This window comes from Anopheles nili, chromosome X, assembly GCF_943737925.1.
Source record: "Anopheles nili chromosome X, idAnoNiliSN_F5_01, whole genome shotgun sequence".
Classification (NCBI taxonomy): Eukaryota; Metazoa; Arthropoda; class Insecta; order Diptera; family Culicidae; genus Anopheles; species Anopheles nili.
Window position 1 is genome coordinate 5,972,758 of NC_071293.1, and position 20,930 is coordinate 5,993,687.

The 20,930-nt window shown below is 43.9% G+C and overlaps 3 protein-coding genes across 3 annotated transcripts; 2 read left to right on the forward strand and 1 right to left on the reverse strand.

The window, feature by feature from the left end:
* Positions 1-1,618: 1,618 nt before the first annotated feature.
* LOC128728797 (beta-mannosidase) lies at positions 1,619-4,907 on the reverse strand. The gene is made up of 7 exons (XM_053822443.1): positions 4,772-4,907; positions 4,500-4,649; positions 4,276-4,412; positions 3,829-4,205; positions 3,351-3,742; positions 2,791-3,264; positions 1,619-2,715 (listed from the first exon to the last, which is right to left on the reverse strand). Exons 1-7 carry the CDS (start codon positions 4,905-4,907, stop codon positions 1,619-1,621), a joined length of 2,763 nt encoding a protein of 920 aa, XP_053678418.1.
* A 4,191-nt stretch (positions 4,908-9,098) lies between these two features.
* Positions 9,099-11,849, forward strand: LOC128729183 (ERC protein 2-like). The gene is made up of 5 exons (XM_053822840.1): positions 9,099-9,156; positions 10,894-11,027; positions 11,115-11,336; positions 11,405-11,503; positions 11,604-11,849. Exons 1-5 carry the CDS (start codon positions 9,099-9,101, stop codon positions 11,847-11,849), a joined length of 759 nt encoding a protein of 252 aa, XP_053678815.1.
* Positions 11,850-15,451: 3,602 nt separating this feature from the next.
* Positions 15,452-17,734, forward strand: LOC128728445 (DNA damage-regulated autophagy modulator protein 1). Its single transcript, XM_053822073.1, has 4 exons — positions 15,452-15,907; positions 15,987-16,108; positions 16,183-16,703; positions 16,780-17,734. The coding sequence occupies exons 1-4, from the start codon at positions 15,843-15,845 to the stop codon at positions 16,855-16,857; spliced, it is 786 nt and encodes a 261-aa protein (XP_053678048.1). The 5' UTR covers positions 15,452-15,842; the 3' UTR covers positions 16,858-17,734.
* Positions 17,735-20,930: the final 3,196 nt, after the last annotated feature.

Below are 20,930 nucleotides of genomic sequence, written 5' to 3' on the forward strand. Positions count from 1 at the left end.
AATCGCCAGCCAGCTTATTGTGCAACAATCATGCAATCGGAATAATTTTGCCACTCACGGTGCGCCATCAAATTGGCATTGGTACGGTCGTCAGGTAGCGAGCAGTATAACACCAAATATATGGAATAGAGATTAAACGGTTAGATATTAGCTATATAGAGCAGCAACAAAACTGCAAGGACAACTGATATTGCTATGCCTTTAGACAGGAGCCCGCAGGAGCGCTAAATGAGATCGTTTTGCAAGTTATTGTCAGGTTGGATTGTTATTTTATTTTACTCCGCCTGGTGAGTTTACCAGCGTGCACATGAAACACACAATTCCTGCGTGATTGCATCACGAAAGCATCCCCCCCCAAGTACACAACCTCATGTTTGTTTGCACAAAAAGCGAGGAAACACCTTCTTCGGAGCTGTTGGGAAACACACTCGTCTAGTAGATAGCGTACGTAAGCAAGTTGTGCAGAGTTGTTAGAAGCAGCGACCGAGCCACCAGCAGTGTGATGAAGATTTATTTTTAGCGTTCACTTTCGCAATTATAATGTTATAGATATGTTGTGTAAAATTAGGGTACTGGCACGATTACGAGAGGACACAGCTGGTTTGTAGTTTCCGTTGGCCGTACCGTGTCCATGTTTTTCTTTCCGTTTTCTTACTTTTTGGTTTCAATACGATTGTGGACAAACGACAAGGATGTGCTGTTTAATATGCACGGTGAGGTGTAGCTTCTCGGGTTATGAAGAATATTTTATTGAGAGACGATATTTTATGTTCCCAATAGCATCTAATGATAACAATCACTAGTCTCGTTTATCGATTGTAATTTGTATATGTTCTTTGTCTTTGTTTTTCTTCATCTTGCACCTTTGATGCTTAACACGTTTATGAGCTGCTCGTATTTTTTTTGTAATCGTATTTTTAATTTATAGTTTATTAAAAAAGCCTTGCAAAACACCGGAAAATGAAAGTTTAATTCAAGCGATCGATGATATTCGATCGCACTATTTGTTTTTGTTAGGTAGGACGATGCTGCTATACGATATAGTACCATCCATGTAGAACTCGAACAAACTTCTGCAAATCAAACGCCCTTTTCCGGCCTATTTCTCGCTCCCCGCTCCCACACTCTGTCTCCTTTTACCGCCATTACTTTCCTTTAGTCCTACCATTCTAGTCTCTGAAGGACGAAGAAACCAGTCAACTTGGTAAAAGCAATCCATAGTAGTAGTCCGTTCAGCATAATGTAACTAAAACCCAAATTGTAAAACATCAAGCAACAGGCGTAAGAAACAAACAAAACTGTGTAAATTCATGATAATGATCACGCATAATTAACTATTAACATTGTTGGTTTAGATGTAGCTAATATATAAATATAAATATGATTATTCGTTTCTTTTTTAATTGTTCCTGCGTGTTTCTGTGTGTGTCCTGTTGCTTTACGAAAGTTAAGGGAACCTGTGGCGGGAAAATGAATGAACCGTCGGTTACACGTGATTGTAGGTGGATGGATGGATAAATTAAAAGTTGTTTAATGGAACAGTAAAGCTTGTGTAAACATAAAGCCAATTTATGGGGTACTAATATCGGAGACGGAAGCACTGCTGGTCATCGCGTCCTCAGCGTACCAACAGTTCGTTGACGGTGCGCACGGTAATGTCTCGCGCCTGGATCTTATTGCGACAACCCGGATCGACACACCTCAGCTGTACGGTACGAACAGGTTGGAATTGCAGGAAGCCATTGCTCGAAAATTGACACTGCTTGAGGGTGCTGTTTTCGGGTGTTAGCTGCAAATAAACGAATAGTGCCGGTACACTAACGGATACCTCCAAACTGACGCTCGTCAGATTGCTACGGTCGCTGCAAACCGCGGACACGACGTTGATCGCAACTTCCGGTGTTACACGCTGGTCAGAGCGTATGTTTTTCAGCTTATCCAGCAGCGCAAAGTTCTCTGCAATCTGCTGCGGTGGTTCCTGCTGGTGGCGGTACGCGTACGCCAGTACTAGGTGATCAGCTGGATAGAGTCCTTTCGCTGCTAGATGCCCATACACGTCCCATCGATCGACGAGTGCAATTGAGTTCGGTGGCACTCGTACGCCTTTGTAGCTACGACGATCAACCAACCGGAAACTGCCGTACCGGTGGATTCGTAGCTCAACGTCCCACAATTCATCATCGGTTCCGAGTGTATCCCGCACAGCAACTACCTCTAGCAGGCGACGCTCGTTGATGAACGTCACCAGGTGTTCCGGGGCGAAGATGTCACGCAGCCACACGTGAAGTAGCTTAAACGTTCCACCGTACTCGATGGAGGACCAAGACGGTGCAATCCAGACGTCATTCAGCTGCCAGTAAAGGGCACCCATCGTCCCGTGATCGAGCCGATGCGCCCGGTACACCTCCGTTTCGATCTTCACGATCATTGCCTGCGACAGTTGGCTGAGGTAGATCAGCTCAGGCCAGTAGCTATCGGCTGTTTGGTTGGAGGGCATCGGTAGGTTGTAGCTTATCATCGTGAGGATGGGCGTGTTGCCTAGAGGGCTGTGCTGACGATGGTTGATCAACTGGCCAAGCTCTTTGTGCCCGTAACTGCGTGCTTCCGGCCAACTGGTGAAGGCCGGGAATGATTGAAACCCGTACTCAGACACGAACCGACCACCACGGTACTGGGCCGCATTCCACCCATCCAGGAAGTAATTGTAATAGTGCACTGAAAGTAAGAACAAAGAGTCGGTTGAGTGACGAAATAAGAGGTGTAAACGTAAGAGACGATTTTTTTGCGTACCATCACCATAGAGCGGATCCTGCGGGTTTGTAGCCACATACCGCTCCTTGACGGACTGGTTTCCGTTCGATGGTGAAGATAACAAAACCGTACGCCACCGATCGTTCGCTTCCACCACCGGCAGGATTGTGTGGACGTACAGCTCGACGTACTGCGCCAAGTAGGTGCTGAAGTTTGCTTCCGTTTTGTACCAGTTCTGGCGAAGTGCCACCTCGTTTTCGTTGTTCGTGGCCCATACGGCCACACTCGGGTGGTGTTGAATGCGACGCACATTCTGCCGAACCTCGTCCTGTACCGTACGCAGGAAGTCCTTATCCGTTGGGTACATCGAGCAGGCAAACATTAGATCGTGCCATATAAGCAGACCCAGCTCGTCCGCCATACGATAGAAGTGGTCACTCTCGTACAGTCCACCTCCCCACACACGCAGCATGTTCATGTGAGCATCTCGGGCAGCATACAACAGGAACTTAACTGTTCAACAAATGCGGTAAACCAGAAGATGTATAAGGTTAAGTAATTCTAAAGCAATTGCTCAATTTCACACGCGGGAACCTTACCATAGTTCACGTCATACGAACGCTCGGGTAGCACTGAAGAAGGAATCCAGTTGGAGCCCTTAGCGAACATTGGCACGTCGTTAACTTTGAAGTAGAACATCAATCCATCTGCCGTACGCTCCTGGCTGAGTTGTATCGTCCGAAATCCGATGCGAATCACCTTCTCTGAGATCATCGTGTCCGGGTTTCTCAGCTTAACGCCATTCACGGCCGCATCTTCCCAGCGAACGTACAGGCTGTAGAGTGCCTGCTTACCGTATCCATTTGGCCACCAACGCTCGACTGAGCTTCTGTGTACTGTAAGCCGATGTTCGACCATCAGCTCACCGCTTTCATCCGTCGAGTTCGCGATGGAAAGCGTCTGCTCGGTTTCATCTGCTAATGGTACTCCTCTGGAAAAAAGGCATTATCCAAAAGGAAACGAGTAAAGCTTATAGGAGTGAAGGTGTACCTGAGGCTTAGGGAACGATACTAGTACATGATCTTAAACGTTAAGATTCCGTTGATACGGGCACTGCTCAGTCCGGTCTCGAGATGAACGCCTACCATCACTGACCATCGTTCACCACCGACATCGTCTGACTCGCTGATTGCCACCGTTAGATCCCGGATCAGCGCAGAACTGTAGTACTCCAGCTTGACAGGTTTCCATATGCCCATGGACGGTGCAGATAATCCCCAGTCCCAGGCGAAGCTGGCTTGCATTTTTCGAATAAGGTTTACGTGGCACTGGCCGTGGTACACCAGCGGGGGACACTCGGGTACGATAGGGAGCTTTCGACCTAGTGCTCGATCCCGTGCTTCCACGACAGGTGAACGGAATTGGAGCCTCAGCTCGTGGGTACTGCCATCGCACTGGAAGTAGAACAATAGCAGTAGTAGGTCGCGCACGAGGGTGGTTTGATTGAGCTAGCTCTTAATCTACCAGGTTTTTAACATCGAATCGATAGCGCAGGAACATGTTCTCCGTTGTACCGAGCAGCTGGTTGCCGAGATGTATACTTGCGAATGTATCTACTCCATGGAATGTCAGCAATACGTACTGGTAGTCTTCCGCGAGACCTGGTGGAGTATTTTGTACCCCCCGAGAAGGGTTTATTTTTGTGGTTAGTTCAATTCTCAAAAAATCTCATTTTATCTCAAACCCACATGAGAGATTCGTCCGGTAAATCCAATCAGTCTCGCCAACCCAGCTGGTGTTGACATCGTTATACTCTTCCAACAACGATCCAATGATCATGCTCTGCTCCAGGGCCGTGTACACACCGGAAGGAACAGTCTGATTCGGTATAATATACACTAAAAGTATAATAAAGGACATATAAAAAAGCAGAAAGCTTCAGCATGAACTTTCTCTATCAGTTGCATGTTATAGCCAACTTTCACTGCACCCATACAGCTACCATATGGTGCACACTCACCTCCTTTCGTATCCTGTATCTGCCACAGCAGCTCGAGATCGAGCTCGGCGGATCGTTTGGAGGTTACGTGTTGATTAAGCATGATCGTCACCAGCAGTAGAATGACGAAGAGGAAGAATTTCAGCGCATCCAGCATGGTTGTATCGTTGAGCTTTCACCGGTACCGAATAAAACTGGTTTCGCTAAGCCGGCTGCAGATTGGGTTGAGGGTCGGAGTTGATTGCTTATTGTAATGTTTTATTGCACTTTCGATGGAGGAAATGTGATTGCACTGTTTGCTAACGATGGACGGTGTTTTAGCGTTCGTTCGTTATTAATACTGCTTTATATGAAGCCGTTAGAGACCGTTACACTGAACAATAACTCGAACAAATTTACGAACGTATTTTCGCGCAAAATAATGCATCACATACTTTCTTCAATTGTCGTTGATTGTTAGCCGTTGCAGAGTTCCCGGGATGTTGCGCCGTCGTATGGCTAAGGCTTATCATCACCCACTTGGTAGCTGTTTAGAGCCTCCCCAAGGGATGACAACCGCAACCGATAGTGACAGGCGCGCACGCGAGGATCAATATATTGTATTATCTCTTCCCAGAAGCGCTTTCCCTGGGGGCCGTTGTTCTGCACTCTTCAGCTTGCTTTCTCTCGCTCTCGCGCGCACTCGAGTCCAGCTAATCAATGCCTCCAACCACTCCAGCGAGCACTTGAGCTTGATCTAATTTGTCGACTAACCGGCGGAGCTCAGCCCGAGATAATCAGCGAGTGCCCGATCCGTTGTTCGGTGCCGGATGACAGCTCCCACGGGCACGTAAACGATGAACCGTTGGCGAGGTCGAACAGCCAGCGACTAAGGTGACCTAAAGTTCGTCGGTACCCGGTTGGCCTCGCCGCTGAGTGGTTTATTTGCGCACGCATCGTACTTCACCGGCACCATTGGTCTGTATTCCGATACTGCCGTGGTCGGGCTCCCTCACCCCTAAAACCAATTCGCTATGGGCACTTTTGGTGAGCAAACAGGAGGGAAAGACACATAAATCCAAATCCCGAACTCCCTCCGATTGTCTCGACGCGTGAGCACCGCTAGGGAGAGCGATGCGGGAAAGGGATCAGTCTGCTAAGCCGATGGTGTCAGATTAATTAGTATACCCGAAATCCGAACGCTCTCAACCGAGCACGACGGGGATATGGGGATACGAGCAACCGTGTGCGAAAGCTGCTCGATTGTGAAGCAGGCTCGAAAATGGGGCTTTGGGTGTAGCGTTGGAATGACACCAAAAAAGAAACGAAACATAAACGGCAAATGGCGAATGGCTTTTCCGCTGGAAAAGGTGTGTGGGTGTGACAGCTTGCGGGGGGGAAAAAAAACAAAGGTAGGAAAAACGCATGAACGATTCTCGGAACGGCAGTTGCATGGATTCTTGCAGACTTATGACGTGCATACGTGCGACCACGTGTATGTATCGGCCTTTAGGCACTTGGGCGGCAAGTACTTTGAAATGGGGCTCCCTGTTTCTATCCTAACCATCCACGTCCGGTTGCAGTTCTCCACCGGTGGCATGATCTTTGGGTTATCGATTTGCACTCACCTTCGCGCGCTGAGAACTAATTATCTCCATGAGGGTTTTTGTTTTTTTCGGGGAGGAGAGCCACGTGCAAGGGTCGTGGGGTCCTGGAGCGGCAAACCAGAACCGTGTCATTAGCTTCTGTGCTTCAGAGAGCTGCCCGTAGGGGTTTTTGGTCTAATCCACTGCCCCTGGAGACCGCACGGTCGTTCGAGGCCAGACCGATAAGCCCGAAGTAAATATGCCGTCAAATGTTTGATTATCCGCACTGACACCATTGTCATCGGTCCATAGAAGAAGTATAAACGTGCGGTTCGGGATTGCTGGTGGGGTTAGGGTATAGGGAAGCTACTGGAGATGGGACAAGATCAATGAAAGTAGGCTAAATCCTGCGATTTGGGATCTCGAGCAAAGAAAGTTTAATCAACTGCGAGAACTTAGATCACATCTTCACCATTTTAAATGGCTCAACCTCCTTTGAACGATCTGTGTTGTTAGGGCTTTCTATGTATTGAAAGTTTTTATGTACCCCTAAAGCGTACTATCGTTCATCTATTGTGCCATGAATCACATACCAAGAAGTTATAGTGAAAGCCATCATATTGTAACAGCGATATTATAGCAAATGGGAACATAGGATGCATTATCTCTAATTTGTAAGGATTAGCCATTTGAAGTGGATTTTTCGTCAGAAAGCCCGATAATTATTGGAATAAATAGTTTAGGCATCTTGTAATAATTACACTCTACTTTATTAACATGCAAGAATTTTTTACTTTTTCAATCATTTACAATCCTAACAAATTTAAAAGTAAACAGATTTAAATTGTATTTTCACCAGAGAATAATTTTAAAGAGTAGCTTAAAAATCATTGATGGTCAGTTCCATTTGAACCACAATGGTTTATTTGCATACAATGTTGTTTTATTTCTTAACCTGGTCAGAATATAGGGACGTGGGTTCTATTGATCGAGGGCATCGTAGGTCGAGGGTTAAAATTACAGCTTGAACCATCAGCGATGGATGGTTCTGACGCGAAACGGTGAACATTGTCTACCATGCTAAAACAGTTGCCAGAACGGTAACTGGATCCGTTTAAACCAGGACGAGCCTCCGGTGAAGTTACAACTGGTTCGATAGGAATATACGATATTACCAAGACTGAGTGGAGCTTATAAATATTACGTATCGTGTCTCGAGTAACATTGGTTGTATAATATTCTAGTGCTTTAGAATACATTAAAAAATCAACTAATAATGAAACTGGTTAGAAAAAAAAAAGCTTTTGATAAGCAATTTATTTTATTTAGCATCATATCAGGCTTCTCACATTCGTCCAAACAGTTATCATTTTGATTAACGGATACTACTGCTTTTACGAATGTTGTACGAAAGGTTTATGGGAATTGTTAAACGATATACCTTACACAATACAAAAAAATGAACTAAAGACAGTGAAATTTGCAAAGCAAAACCGAAAGTTAATAAAAGCAATAGATATTAAACGCATGCGCATGTAGAAGAATGGTTATAAATTCGAATAATTATTTCTATTATCATTCGCGAAATTGATATACACGTATTAAACAGCTGCTTATGATAAAGATGTTTGCTACAAGATTTGACGCTTAACGCATCAAAAAGGAGCATGCTTTAAATGGTATAAATTACAATCAATTGTAGTCATGTTGAGTTAATAGTAACATTAGGAAATTTTCACCCTAAAGCGCATTTCGAACTGTATGTAGATATCCTTGTCATTAGCTTGAATTTTCTTAAAGCAAATTCATGTTAAAAAAAAAATATATATATATAAAAGTAGCAAAAAAGTAGTTTATAATTTCACCAATTTCAGACCGTTTAAAAAACTAACCACGATACACATTTCAGGGTGCGTTTTTGTGATTTTTTGTTCCGTAGCGCACATTTGCACATTGCTCAGCTTTTCCATGTAATTTCCTATCCTTTTCACTGCTTCTTCGATTTTGATTTTCATGCAAATTCAAACTCAATTTAAGCACAAATTATAGTAAACCAAAGTTTAGCTTTGAGGCGTCCACAATCGGCACAGATGTTCAAAGATTCTACACCACGTGCCTGCACATCTTCTTCGATGGACTGTATCAATGTATTAGGTACAACCAAGTTCTATCATTGCGCCTTGCACCGTTTTCCCAGCATTGCGTCGTTCCCGCTGAATTTCTTTGTCCTAGCGTATGGGGTGGGCTTTCCCAGCAACGAATGTAAACAATCTACCCCTTCTACCGGCACATCCCAACAGGCCACGAATCTAGCTTTCCGCCATCGCCATGACACGATTGCATTTATTCACCAGCAGTTTTGTGCTGCTTTTGAACTCAGTTTCAGCCAGTCCACATCCAACTACTGCCTCAGCTCGTTCAGTCTGTGTGGAGCGCTTGAGCCGAAACTTGGCAGCAGACGTTGGAGTTACCACGGAGAACATCGAGTGGAGCTTATTTGCTTTCTTTGGGGGCAGATGGTGTCTAGAGCCCCAAAGTGCAAGTTGATTCGTATAAAGTGCAATCAGTTGAAGTGATCCCGGGGAGAATTTGAAAACCACATTCAAAATTATGGGAATACAGATGATCATCTATCAACCCGATTTCTTTTAACTCGCATTCCGTTGGATTACTAGACAAGAGCTTGTAGATGTTGGGTTAAGGAATCATTTGGCCCGCATTGATCGTGGGATCTTCAAAACCTATCCAAACGCACGACGGTCAATTTGGAAGTACATCACGACATGCTATCACCCGCAAATCTGGACGAAATCAAGGAACGTATCAGCAAAAATGAAGAGAGTAAGTAAAATTGTTGTTAGTTAAACTTATTTTTTCCCCATGTATTTTGCCAAATTCTCCATAAAAAAGTATTCGTAGATGATGAGGAAATAAGAAATGTTGTACTGTTAAAGGGCGACTTTTCCAGACTTTTGTATTATTATTTTTTTCCCATTTAAGGAGTAATTGTGTTTTGAGCTTTTTTTCTGCCTTTCTGTCCCAGTTTTGTCGCAGTAAAGCTCATGCAGCAGCAGTGTGTTGCCTTAGTTAAATCTATTGCCTTTTGTCATTGATCCAACAAACCTCCAGGGGCATCCCGGAAATGATGGGAGCTGGGACCAACCAAGCCATACGTACGGTTGTGGCTTGAGATCGGGCAAGGAATGAAATGTTTGAACAAACATTCCCTCAAGCTCCCCACCGTGTCGCGCTTTCGTGTCGCTGCTACGAAAGATTGTAGTATTTTATTCACGTACCACTATCGCATTCTCGTTCCTGTTCGTGGAGGATCATAAACTAGGAAGTTTTTCCGCACAGAGACAAAGCTACTTGGAATTCGAAGCGCCTCCTATAAGCTTTTTGTTATGCGGAGATATCCGCTATTTGTGTAAACTACTGGGGAATGGGAAATTTATTCTGATAATCTTGATTAAATCACTCCAGCAGACATTAGAAAGTTTTTATCCTTCTCAGCCATCTTGATTATCTTGACGTATACCCTCGCGTAAATGCATTTCCAAAACCGTTTGTAATTTTTTTTTGCCAAACGGGAGGTAAGAAATAAGGTTACGAGGTCAATAAGCCGTTGAGTAACAATGTTGAGGAAATAAATGGCTTGGAAAGCGCCAAAGGTTGGGGTTGTTGATTGTTTCCCCTGTGTCATACGCGCTACGTGTTTCGTCAGGAGCAGGAACCTCGGCTAGGAAGAGGAAAGAAAAAAACTACAGAACAGACTATTCTGCATGACAAAGCAGCCATTGAGCCAGCGACTACTCTCTATAGATGTGAGAAAGGATTCCTTTTGTGAAGAGGGCTATGACCTAAAAATAACCAATGCTATTCCGTCTGAGGATGTAGAAGCCGAGCTGTAGGCGTGGGGCTGGCTTATGAATTTGAGCGGAAATTGGGACATGGATGTCACAGATCTGGGTTACTATCATAGCAATTGCTATAGGTCAATGACAAACGGTAAAGCACACAATCGAAATTATCCGTGGCACGCTAAACGTTTTATTAACTTTAATATTGGCAAAATTGTTGTTTCAATTGCTTTTTTAGGAATTTTTAATGATCGTATATCAATATGGTTGTTATCAACACAAGTGATTGTTATCAACAAAACAAATGATTTCGCATCTTGAACACATTTGAAGCCATGTTAAGATAATGATCGTTTCGTTCTAAGCCTCTAAAGCAATCTTGATTACTTTATTAGAGTTTCAATGGATTTAAAAATCGATTCTATTATATTATATTCTTAAGGCATGGCCAAAGATCATATAAACTTTTGTTATATGAATTATATTGCTTGAATTGAAAAGAAAAGTTCCATGCATTTCCTATAAATTACATAAAAAGGATAGAGTAACTTCAAATATGCTTCATTTTTGAGATAAACTATGAATCAAACTATCATACACTAAAGCTAAACTTAACGCCATAAGCTGTTTCATATAGCATGAAAATATGTCACACTTGAGTTGTATTTTTTTCTGAGTATAATTAAGATGAATTTTATCGCTTGCTGGTTCATTTTAGAAATCAATGTTCTCCAGGCGATCAATAACGTGCTGAAGGAGCGACACGAAATAGAATCGAATTACAAAAATCTAGCGCTCAAGTTTAAGGAGATGCAGGAGGAAGAGGCACACCGCCGGGCGAAGGTACGTAGTGTATGTGTTTAACTCACCTGCCGTTATATCAAATAACGCTGCTAATAACGTGTACCGCCTATTTGCTCTTTGACACCCCGCCGATAGTTCGATGAGGTACGCAAAAAGCAGCTAGCTGAGCTGCAAGCGAAGGGAGAAGCCCTCTGTCGAGAGAAAGCAAAGTTGCAGCACCAAATCGAGCATGTCACCTGGCATCTGGAAGGATGCCGCCGACGTCGTCCCTGCCTGGCACGGTTGCCAGAAAACTGCCCACTTAAAGGCGACGCACCAAGTTGTCTGCCGCATTCCCCAGAAAAACTGAAAATTATGGTAGTATAGTCATCACACCGCATTTGTCTTGGTTACTAACCGTAAGGTACTCTCCTGATACCTCCCAGGCAAACATGAAAAGCACTGCTGACCATCTCGTGCGTGGCATCATGGACCTGCGGAAAAAGATCCACATCGTCCAAGACAAGCTGGAGCATGAAGTTGCGGTGAGGATGATTATCTGTGCCTGATTGCAGGTTGTTCCAGAAGTTTTCTTAACCGGACAATGTCCAAAATGCAATTGTCTATGCTTTAACCCTACTGCAGCGTAAGAAGGAGATGGAAAAGAAGTTGGCCGATTTGCGGAAGGAGATCTGCCGCCATAACAAGTGCATGCAACAGCAGCAGCAGCAGCAACATCAGCAGCACCATCATCACCATCAGCAGCAAGCGCATCAGCATCATCATCATCACCATCACACGGTACCAGCTGGTGGATCAACCGGTGGAGCAGGAGGACACGGTACAACATCGCTACCACCGATAGCCAAGAATTGCATCGCGACAAAATAGCAGCGGCTGCATTCGGACTGCGTCAAAGCCGATCTGCATCAGTGTCCACATGGCAAGTACGTTAAGCTGCCGAGAGCGAGCTCTAATACGACTTCATAAGCCATCGGTACACCTGTCGGCTAGGATTCGGTGCTACGGAAGAATTTAGACGATCATCTAGTTGAAGATCGATCTTCGACTGTTATGCAAATCATTCACGCGCATCTCCTCTGTATGATCGCTCATACATTCATATACTACGCTAGTATTTGTTCTATTACTTATCATATAGAAAAGTGAACACTTAGCCTCAGTAAGTGTTCAAAAAAAGCGTTATGTTTAAGACACATTCTCCGAATGGTTGTTCGTTGTTCATTGTGTTGATTTTAGGTGCAGTAGATGCATGCGAAGTGTATAATGGTTTAAGTGTTAAGCAATGCAAATAATATGAGTGGGATCTATTAATTATCAGCTCTTCTTAAATGCATGTTGGCTACAAGATTTAGCATTCTTAGCATCAACCGTTAATATAACGTTCATAAACAAGTTGAAACGGTAGCAGAGATGATTGTTTTGGGTTGATATCGATTTGCAACGAATCATTAATATTTCATAAAATTTTAATGGCAAATTTGACAACGCGTATATACACTTTTTCACCCTTTGTAGTTCATAGATATTGGCGGCCGGATCAATGCTTTGATAAAATTGAAAGTAGTGTTAATTAGGATTGTTTGATGTAATTTTAATCAGAAGGAGTGTATCAATCTAAACTATCTTTAAATTTGAATAAAATAAAGCGCTTACAACCTCAACTGAATCTTTGGCTAGATTAAAGGACTTATAATAAAAATGAAAAAGAGAAGCGAATGTTTCAAGAGTTATTTTTTATTAAATATGCTGTGTTAATTAACAAATTATTTAATATGTTAAAACAAAACGGCATCTCAATATGTTTTATGCTGAAAATTTTGAATTATCATATGCCAAACCGAAGGTAGGATTCAATTTTGAAGTATAAGTTGGTGAACTAATGAATCGTTATATGGTAGTAAAATAAGGGTTTGACATAAAATTGTCCATAACTGATTTCCATAAATAAATATGTGGATAGCGGATTTGGTCAATCTCATAGCCGAGAAAGCAATGCCAAATGTCCACATCGTCGTAAGATGGTTTAGTTTCATTTATAAACTCAACGATCGTGATGTCACGTGGTAGCGTGGTTAATGCTTTTGGATCTTTCAAATTTGCGATTTCGTTGCGAAATGTTTGCTCGATTCGGATTTTGAAAAAATCGTCCAAAATTGTCAAATCGGTAGATCCAGGATTTATCGAGTGAGCATAAATGCATTTCCACAGCTCCAATAAACAGATATTTTCCAGCTTTCGAAGTTTGCAGAAAATTGGCTTTAGCCGCTTCATCGTATTATGCCATAAATATATGTTCGGATATTCGGATTGTTTAAACTCAAGTCCGTCCAGGGCATTCCAAATGTCCGTATCCATGTTAGATGGTTTAGTTCGATCGATAAGCTCTACTATACACCAGACAGGTGGTATGGGTGAGTTTGCTTTGGCGTCCTCAACAGCTTGGGCTTTTTCTTGCTTGAATCGACGTTTAATCTCCACTCTCATCTGGGCATTCCAAAATTCCTTAGTTAAGATGCATGGTTTAGTTGCAGCTATAAGCTGATCTATCGAGCTGACAGGTGTTAGAAAGTATGATGTTGTTGCTTCAGAGTGATCATTCGGAGCTTTTTTACTGACATTTCCATCAACAGCTTGGGAGTTTGCTTTCTCGATTCGTTTTTTAATCTCTAATTTCTCCAGGGCATTCAAAATATGCTGATTAGTTTCAGATAGTACAGGTATAAGATTTTCTGTAATGCTGTCAATAGTTGAGTCCTGAGAGTATTCTGTTGTTTTAGGGATCTGTTTGGGATTTTGTCTGTTGGCTTCAACAGCTTGCTCGATTCGATGTTTGAAAAAAATTTCCAATTGTCTTAAGCTGTTCGTTTTAGTAAGTTCACAGAAACCATCACAAAACTCCCAATATTCATACCAACTGGCTTTTTCGCCTTTAACAAGTAAGCGCCCAACTGTCTCAAGGCCCTTTGTTGCGTCAGTCAACCGTATGAAGCGTTCTGGATCATCCTGCCGCCACTGTTCTTCAACATGCGGATCGGCCTTGCTCGGCTCCTTCAGTACGATATAGGAGAATAGATGTTTATCCAGAGAAGGATTCTCCGAGGTACTTTTCCAGCGATTGTATAAGCGATCTGCCGTGTTTGGATCTGCTAACATAAATGCTTTTAGTTCCCAGTCAGATGGTAGAGTGTCTGGTCCATAATATTTCAACATATCATTGCGAAATATGGGCTCACCGACAACTGCAGGTAACATATTATTCTTGTATCGCAAAAGTGGTACAAGAGTTGTTCGATTAAGTAGATCCGACATGGCACTTATTTTTTGTTCGTTTTTTTTATCGTCAGACACATATTTGCAAATTACTTCATGTGGATATTTTCCTTCAGCGTTGGGCAATATCTTGCATTCCCAGAATTCCAGTAAATCCGCGATAATATCAAGATGTCCGTATTCTGCTGCTAAATGGAGCACTGTATTACCCTTGGGACAACCTAACCCATTGGCTTCGTGATCAATGAGAGCAATATCGAGGGGTTTATTTCTTCTATGATAATCCGACAGGTCGTGGGACTCAGCAGTTTGCAGGAATTTCATAATTTCATAAGTTAACTCTCTGCATCCACGCACCACTGGCAAATACAAGATCGGATAAGGCAGCCATAGAGGTGTACAGATCATATGTATCATATCGCCTGGATTCTCATGCATTATTTGTCTGGCACCTTCAAAATCATTTTTCTCAATCATACACATAAATTTGTAGAATACCATAGTGTTTCTGTATATGAGACATACAACATAAAAAAAGATAATAGACTGTTAAACCATCATGTTGAAAATGGGTATCCGAAAAATATATTACCTGTAGTAGCTGCTTTAAGTTGATTTTGAAATACCTTAGTTTTGAATTTAGTTTTAAGTTGATTTTGAATTTAATACCTTGAATTTTGATAACAGTAGCTATACTGAGGTTTCCCTAACAGTAGTTCTTCTGAAAATGCTTGCAGTACCGTGAACTGAGTAATATGTTCTTCAAAGTTCAGTGAGTAATGAAAATTCGGTGCAGTGAGTACGTGATTTAAAAATGGAAAGTACATCGATCAGTTCGAAGCGCTGTCAAAATCAAATACATCGACGAATCGACGAATCGACGAATTGACGAATCGACGAATTGTATTGTCATTCTCATTGCCCGTTTTGAAATTCTCCAAAAAAAAATTTATCTATGTGCATGATTTGAACTTGATTCATCGTATGTTTTTCTTTTCAAGAAAATTTATTTTGTTGATAATATTTCTTTGTAAACGTTTGTACATTTTATTAAGCGCTAGCTGTCCCTACTTGACGTTTGCCACGGTAGGTGCTCGATGGGGTGCATAATGTTTTGACGTTTGTAGTATCTAATCGAAATATATATCTCAAAACGGCCAACATCGCTCGACTCATTGGCGAAAAGGTTAAAACCGGTGCAGATGACGCGACCGCGCACTAACCACACGGTATTTGTCCATGTCAGCGGCTAGCCACCGATAAGTCATACGAACCAAAAAGTGCATTTTGCGTCACAGCTCCCCGTGCGGTCAAGCTGAACGAGTGATTGGCTTCATCAAGCGCAAGCTATTCATATGCATCGCTCGGGTGTGATTCCCATTGCGTACACAATGGGTTTCCACCGATAGTTGAAGCTGCTGGTCGATTGGCAATGAGGCAGTGCACGTTTGCGAGCCGCATTGCTAGAGTGCACAAGTAACGGAGTGTTCACTTAGTCTTGCAAACGCCAACCGTGTGCGGCAATCAACTCCACGGGTCATTTTTTCTTTGTTTGTGTTCATCCTGCACCACTCGCGTCCTTTGCGCAACATGTCCAAGCTTTATTTGCTTCCGATTTGTGTGTTTTTGCTCTTCAATTTCACCTTCATTGGCACGTAAGTACCAGGTGTTGCAGGGAAATTGCGACGTATTTAAGGCACAATGATGTTTTCACGCTCCTTGCGGGGCATACAGATACATAGCTGCAGTGCTGCAGGGTCATGTAGTTCCAACCGTACCGTACATCAGCGATGCGGCCACATATTCACCCGAGAGTTGCGTTTTTGGGCAATTCATCAACATGGGATGCGTGCTGCGTAAGTAACAACATTAAATGGAAGGTGAACGAGGCATTTATTCACCCAAACGGTGGGATATTTTTCATTCACAGTTGGAATAACGATATACGTGCGCTACCGGCAGATTCAAGAGCTATCCTATCGACACAGTGACGTCCGGCAGGCGCTAGGACGGTACAGTGGCATCGGTTTCTGGATTGGCATCGGTTCCTGTTTCGGTATTAGCATCGTGGGTAATTTCCAGGAGACGAATGTCCGCATCGTGCACTATGTCGGGGCGTTTCTCAGCTTTGGGCTCGGCACGGTGTACTTCTGGATTCAGTCGTACATCTCGTACTACATCCAGCCATACATGGGCTCAATGCAGAAAGCCAATCTACGCATGGCCCTCTCGGTGATATGCACCGTGTTTTTCATCATTGTCGCCGTTACCGGCATTATATCGCACGTTCTCTTCCGTGGCACGGATCCACGCAAATGGTACCCTTCGGATGGTGGTTGGGAATATCACGTGGCCAGCTCGATATCGGAATGGATCGTGGCTACTGCGTTTTGCTTTTATGTGCTCACGTTCACGGACGAGTTCCGCACGATGCAGTTCGACCACCCGCCGGTAGGTTTCCGCTCCTATCCCATTATCACCCACGCATTCTTTTTACTTCACGCATTCGCTTTCTTCCCTTTTGCAGCTTATACTGCTCGAAATTGAATCATCACGCTCGTACGAGCCAGTCATCAGTGAGCCAACCGTGGCCGTTATCTCGTGATTCACTACCATCAGCGATTACGACGAGCTCGGCAGTCCGGAACAACCCACAAGTATCCCTCCACATAGCAGAAGCTTTAGTCGCAGCAAGGACAGCAGGCAGCGGGCTGCGATTGGCTTCCGAAACCGATCGTACAGCGACACTGATCTCAATCTCTTTGGCCGGTGCCGCTCGAAACCGCGTGCGTCATTCGTACGCGAGCTGTGGAGCTCTAAACTTCTCACGGAATGCGAGCTCCAGTCGGCGAGCTTTGGGCGTGTGGCGTGCGGTATGGAACCGGCAGCGTTGGGTGTCCTTCCGGTGGCCGGTGTCGTGGGTACTGAGATGCGATCCGATGGCCAGAAACTCGCCTCACTCTCGCTATCGCTGATGCTTGTCGCGCTTCTGGAAGCGTTGCACTCGCTTACCGTCTATTTTAGTGACAGTCTGCGACAGAGCTACATTTGATCTATTTTTGTGTGAAGATAGTTTCGTTTTTTTCTATTAGTTGTTACCCCCCGTTCTTTGTTAAGATATAATGAAATTCCTATGTTCTTTTCAAACAGCCGACACCGCGCCCTGGAATTGGTGTTGCTGTAAAAAAAAATAATCCAACGCACCCGAGTGTAAGGGTAGGATAAAGGTGGGAATCCTAAAGGATACCAAACTGGCTACTGTTAGTGATGAACTGAATTATTGAACTGGTGAGGTGTGTTATAAACCAAGGCGCTATGGATAAAATAAAATGTAAATGAACACCAATTCCATCTGTGATTAGAAATGAATCAAAATTAATAGAATGAAATGTATGGAACAAAAATTACCCTACGTATGATGCTATCGAGTTTTCTAAAAACTCACTATAAAAGTAATCAAACACGGAAACATATGTATCTTTTCAGCATCATAAGCATCTTTTATAGATAACATCCTTTTAAGACCTTCCCGCTGCATCAAAAAAGGCTCTCGCGATATGTTTGAACTAATAAAACCCAAATGGAGAAATATAATTTTATGCGGCAGAACACGATCGGCAGAGCATTTGATCAAACTGTTAGTGCGACGCCTAACGTAAGTGACATCACAACATGAGATATCATCGCAAGGAAGCATAGCGGCCGCGCGAAGCATTAAAAATACGCGTAGCACAAAGCCCAACGATAACAAACAACGTGCCATCCCTTTTTAACCGGCGCATCAGCTGACCAGGTCATATGATCAGCAAACTTTCGAGCCAAACCCAGCCGAACGTCGGTCCAACGGCACGATACCAGCGTACTATTGCGATCCTCGCATACACCGCCATTAGCGCGTGCGTGCGAGCCATCGGCGGGTTCCCAGTGTTAGTTGGATCATCTCTTAACCCGGTCGTTTAGAAGATCAGTGCGACGATCAGTGCTAGTGCTCGATCAACCCTCATACACTTGACAGCGGTGTAAATCCAGGTGTGCGGGATAGGTGTTTGTTTGATTCGTTTTCGGTACTCAGTTCAACATTGACCGAAGCTGCAGTCAGGCGTGTCTTTCGTACCATCGTGTGCAGTGCGCGTGTGTGTGCAAGGTGAGTCAGCCATCGCTCGGTGTTGGGAGCTCGTAGATAAGGTGTTTCGTAATCGCAGTTTGGCGTCCACAAATGCCCCAGAAAATGCTGTACGAATCTGCGCACTGCTTGAGCTGGCAGATGTGTATGTGCGGCGAGATTGACAGGCGTGTGTCACAGGGCAATACCAAATCCTTGTGGACCTGCGCAAACGGAAGCTGTGGTTCTATCTTAAATACACCAGCCACACGAGACCGCTTACATCACCGGGGTTTGTTTGGGATTTCTTTCCGTTCTTTTTTTTCATCCACTCGCTCGCGCCATTTCCGCGAGATTGTGCATTTATTTATTTGCCCGTTTACTCATCCACTTAATCTCCATTTGGCTCACATCCGCCCGTTTGGTTATCACATTCCAGCGGCGTGAGTCGGAGCGTATATGCTACCACGTGCGTGTGTTGGTGGAGCGATCAAGGATGAGTATGATCAAGTTTGATCTACCGCTTGCAAACAACAGTCTCATCTCTCGCACGCTGCTTTGTGGCTTTTTTTTATCAGGCGATCGAGAGATGACGTCAGTCTTGGAATTAGCAAATGTTTATGATAGAGCAAGCGAGAGAGAGACCGAGAGAGAGAGAGAGTAAGAGAGCCAGGGATTGGGTTGTAAATCACCGCATGGTAGACGAACACGTTTTGGATAACGTGAAAAATAAAACTAAAAATCCCCACAAATCGTAAAAGACGCCAGCAGGCGCCTTCTGCTCATCCGGCTCCATTTACAACCCGGTCACAAACCGTTTGGATGTAAAAAAAACGCGTGGGGAATGACTCTCTCTTTCTTACCCGCGATAACCCGCGGTGACGTTTCGGTTCGTTTTTCAAACCATGATAAGGTCGTATTTCAAAGCCACAACGATTGCTGCTCCTGCGTTCGAGAGCAATCTGTTTGACACTTATCGGAAATTGTCTACCGTTCGGTAGAGAGTGGGTAGATAGCGCACACAGTGCAGGGAGATAGCGATTGTGCTGCCAACCATGCTGGATTAAACATAACCTCTCTAAACCGCTAGCGATTTGGTCACTGGCTAGTCGGGGTGGGGGAAATGGTTTTAGCGTATGGCAAGCTCATCTAATGATCACCTCCAGCTGTTGAATCTCTGTTTTCACACATGTTTTCCGTTACGATGTAATGTGCTGTAGGAGGGTTAACTTTCAGTGCTCTTAATGGAACGTATCACCTTTTTTTATCTGTATCTAGTTTTTCGATGACTAGTTTGAACATCAGTAGGTATAGAGTTTATGTCGCGGAGGTGAAGATGTTTGATTTAGAGCTCTAAATATATTGCACTGGTGGAGTTTCCTTAGAAGCGCAGATTTAAAAGGACCAAGTGACCAAGAGTGTTTGAAGTGTGCTCAAAACCGCACTTGTTACGCATAACATTATTAAACCAATAATAGTAGCACTTTAAAAGCAGATATATCATTTACCTTGCGTAAGGTTCTTTGCAAAATAAAAAAACATTAAAAAATATGCCAAAAAAAAGTGAGCCATCTCCTGGAGCGATTTTCTCCCCATCCATCCAGGCAAATGCCTCTTTTTTATTCGCCTCTTCCGCCGGTGTGTATATTTCATCTCGACACGTGTGCACGTATGCCCGGGCAACGGTAGGAACATTTCGTGGTCGCTCGAAGGAACGTTGAATAATTCAACAGATGATACCGGGCCACGGTACTGAGCGTAGCCCGCGTGAAGGGCATCCTGTGAGTGAATCGGTTTGCTAGCAATGTCGCTCGTAAAGTCAAACATGTTTCATTGACGTTGCCCCAGGTCTAAACCGTGGGGCTAAATTGAGTCGGCAAATTGAGAAGCTAGCTAACTTTTTTCCTGTGCCTCTTCATTTTTTTTGTTGCTTCTTTCCCTCGTTCTCTCTTTCACTCTTTTTTGGTGTAACTTTCCCGCAGTTGGCGTGGTCCCGTTGCAAAAAGAAAAGCTGTTTGCAGGGTTTTCCACAGGCTACCTTCGTGGGATTTTGGAGGGCAAATTCTGTGTAGCTCAAATTTCCACGCTGGCCATCACCTTTTATGGGGCTGTTGTCTTTCGGCAACACGGCACGCTCCCAAACATTGGCGTGATGATCGCTATATTTAGCATTCTGAAACAAGCCGCTTGGAAATACCACCAACCTTCTTGCTGTTCCCATTGTTACCGATTACACCCATTATACTCACTCCTTGGGGTGATAATTGCTTAAGCAGATATTGTGTAAGCGATAAGAACCCTACCCATGCCCGGGGGTGGGAGAAATCCCGTGCGAAAGCGTGAATTAATCGCATACTCAACCCGGTCCTGGACGTGTCCAGTTTGCGATTCGCAAAAAAAAAAAAGAAAACCAATCCGCTCCATTAATCATATTCACCTCGCGCGTACAAAAAAGCACAAACCCTACGCGGCTTACCAGCTACAACATAATGTGAAACCCTGCAACATCGGCGACAACATGCTCATGTTCAGCTTCTTTTTTTTTCGTTTTCATTTTCCTTCTTCGCCCCGGAAAC

What these genes read in the sequence shown, in the direction of transcription:
- LOC128728797 (XM_053822443.1), bottom strand. Translation starts at nt 4,907, where the DNA reads ATGCTGGATGCGCTGAAATTCTTCCTCTTCGTCATTCTACTGCTGGTG. An exon ending in TTACCGGACGAATCTCTCAT is followed by an intron (nt 4,413 to 4,499) that starts GTGGGTTTGAGA and finishes ATACTCCACCAG; the next exon opens with GTCTCGCGGAAGACTACCAG. An exon ending in ATCTTAACGTTTAAGATCAT is followed by an intron (nt 3,743 to 3,828) that starts GTACTAGTATCG and finishes CCTTTTTTCCAG; the next exon opens with AGGAGTACCATTAGCAGATG.
- LOC128729183 (XM_053822840.1), top strand. Translation starts at nt 9,099, where the DNA reads ATGCTATCACCCGCAAATCTGGACGAAATCAAGGAACGTATCAGCAAA. An exon ending in TATCAGCAAAAATGAAGAGA is followed by an intron (nt 9,157 to 10,893) that starts GTAAGTAAAATT and finishes GGTTCATTTTAG; the next exon opens with AAATCAATGTTCTCCAGGCG. An exon ending in CAGAAAAACTGAAAATTATG is followed by an intron (nt 11,337 to 11,404) that starts GTAGTATAGTCA and finishes GATACCTCCCAG; the next exon opens with GCAAACATGAAAAGCACTGC.
- LOC128728445 (XM_053822073.1), top strand. Translation starts at nt 15,843, where the DNA reads ATGTCCAAGCTTTATTTGCTTCCGATTTGTGTGTTTTTGCTCTTCAAT. An exon ending in AATTTCACCTTCATTGGCAC is followed by an intron (nt 15,908 to 15,986) that starts GTAAGTACCAGG and finishes CGGGGCATACAG; the next exon opens with ATACATAGCTGCAGTGCTGC. An exon ending in CAACATGGGATGCGTGCTGC is followed by an intron (nt 16,109 to 16,182) that starts GTAAGTAACAAC and finishes TTTCATTCACAG; the next exon opens with TTGGAATAACGATATACGTG.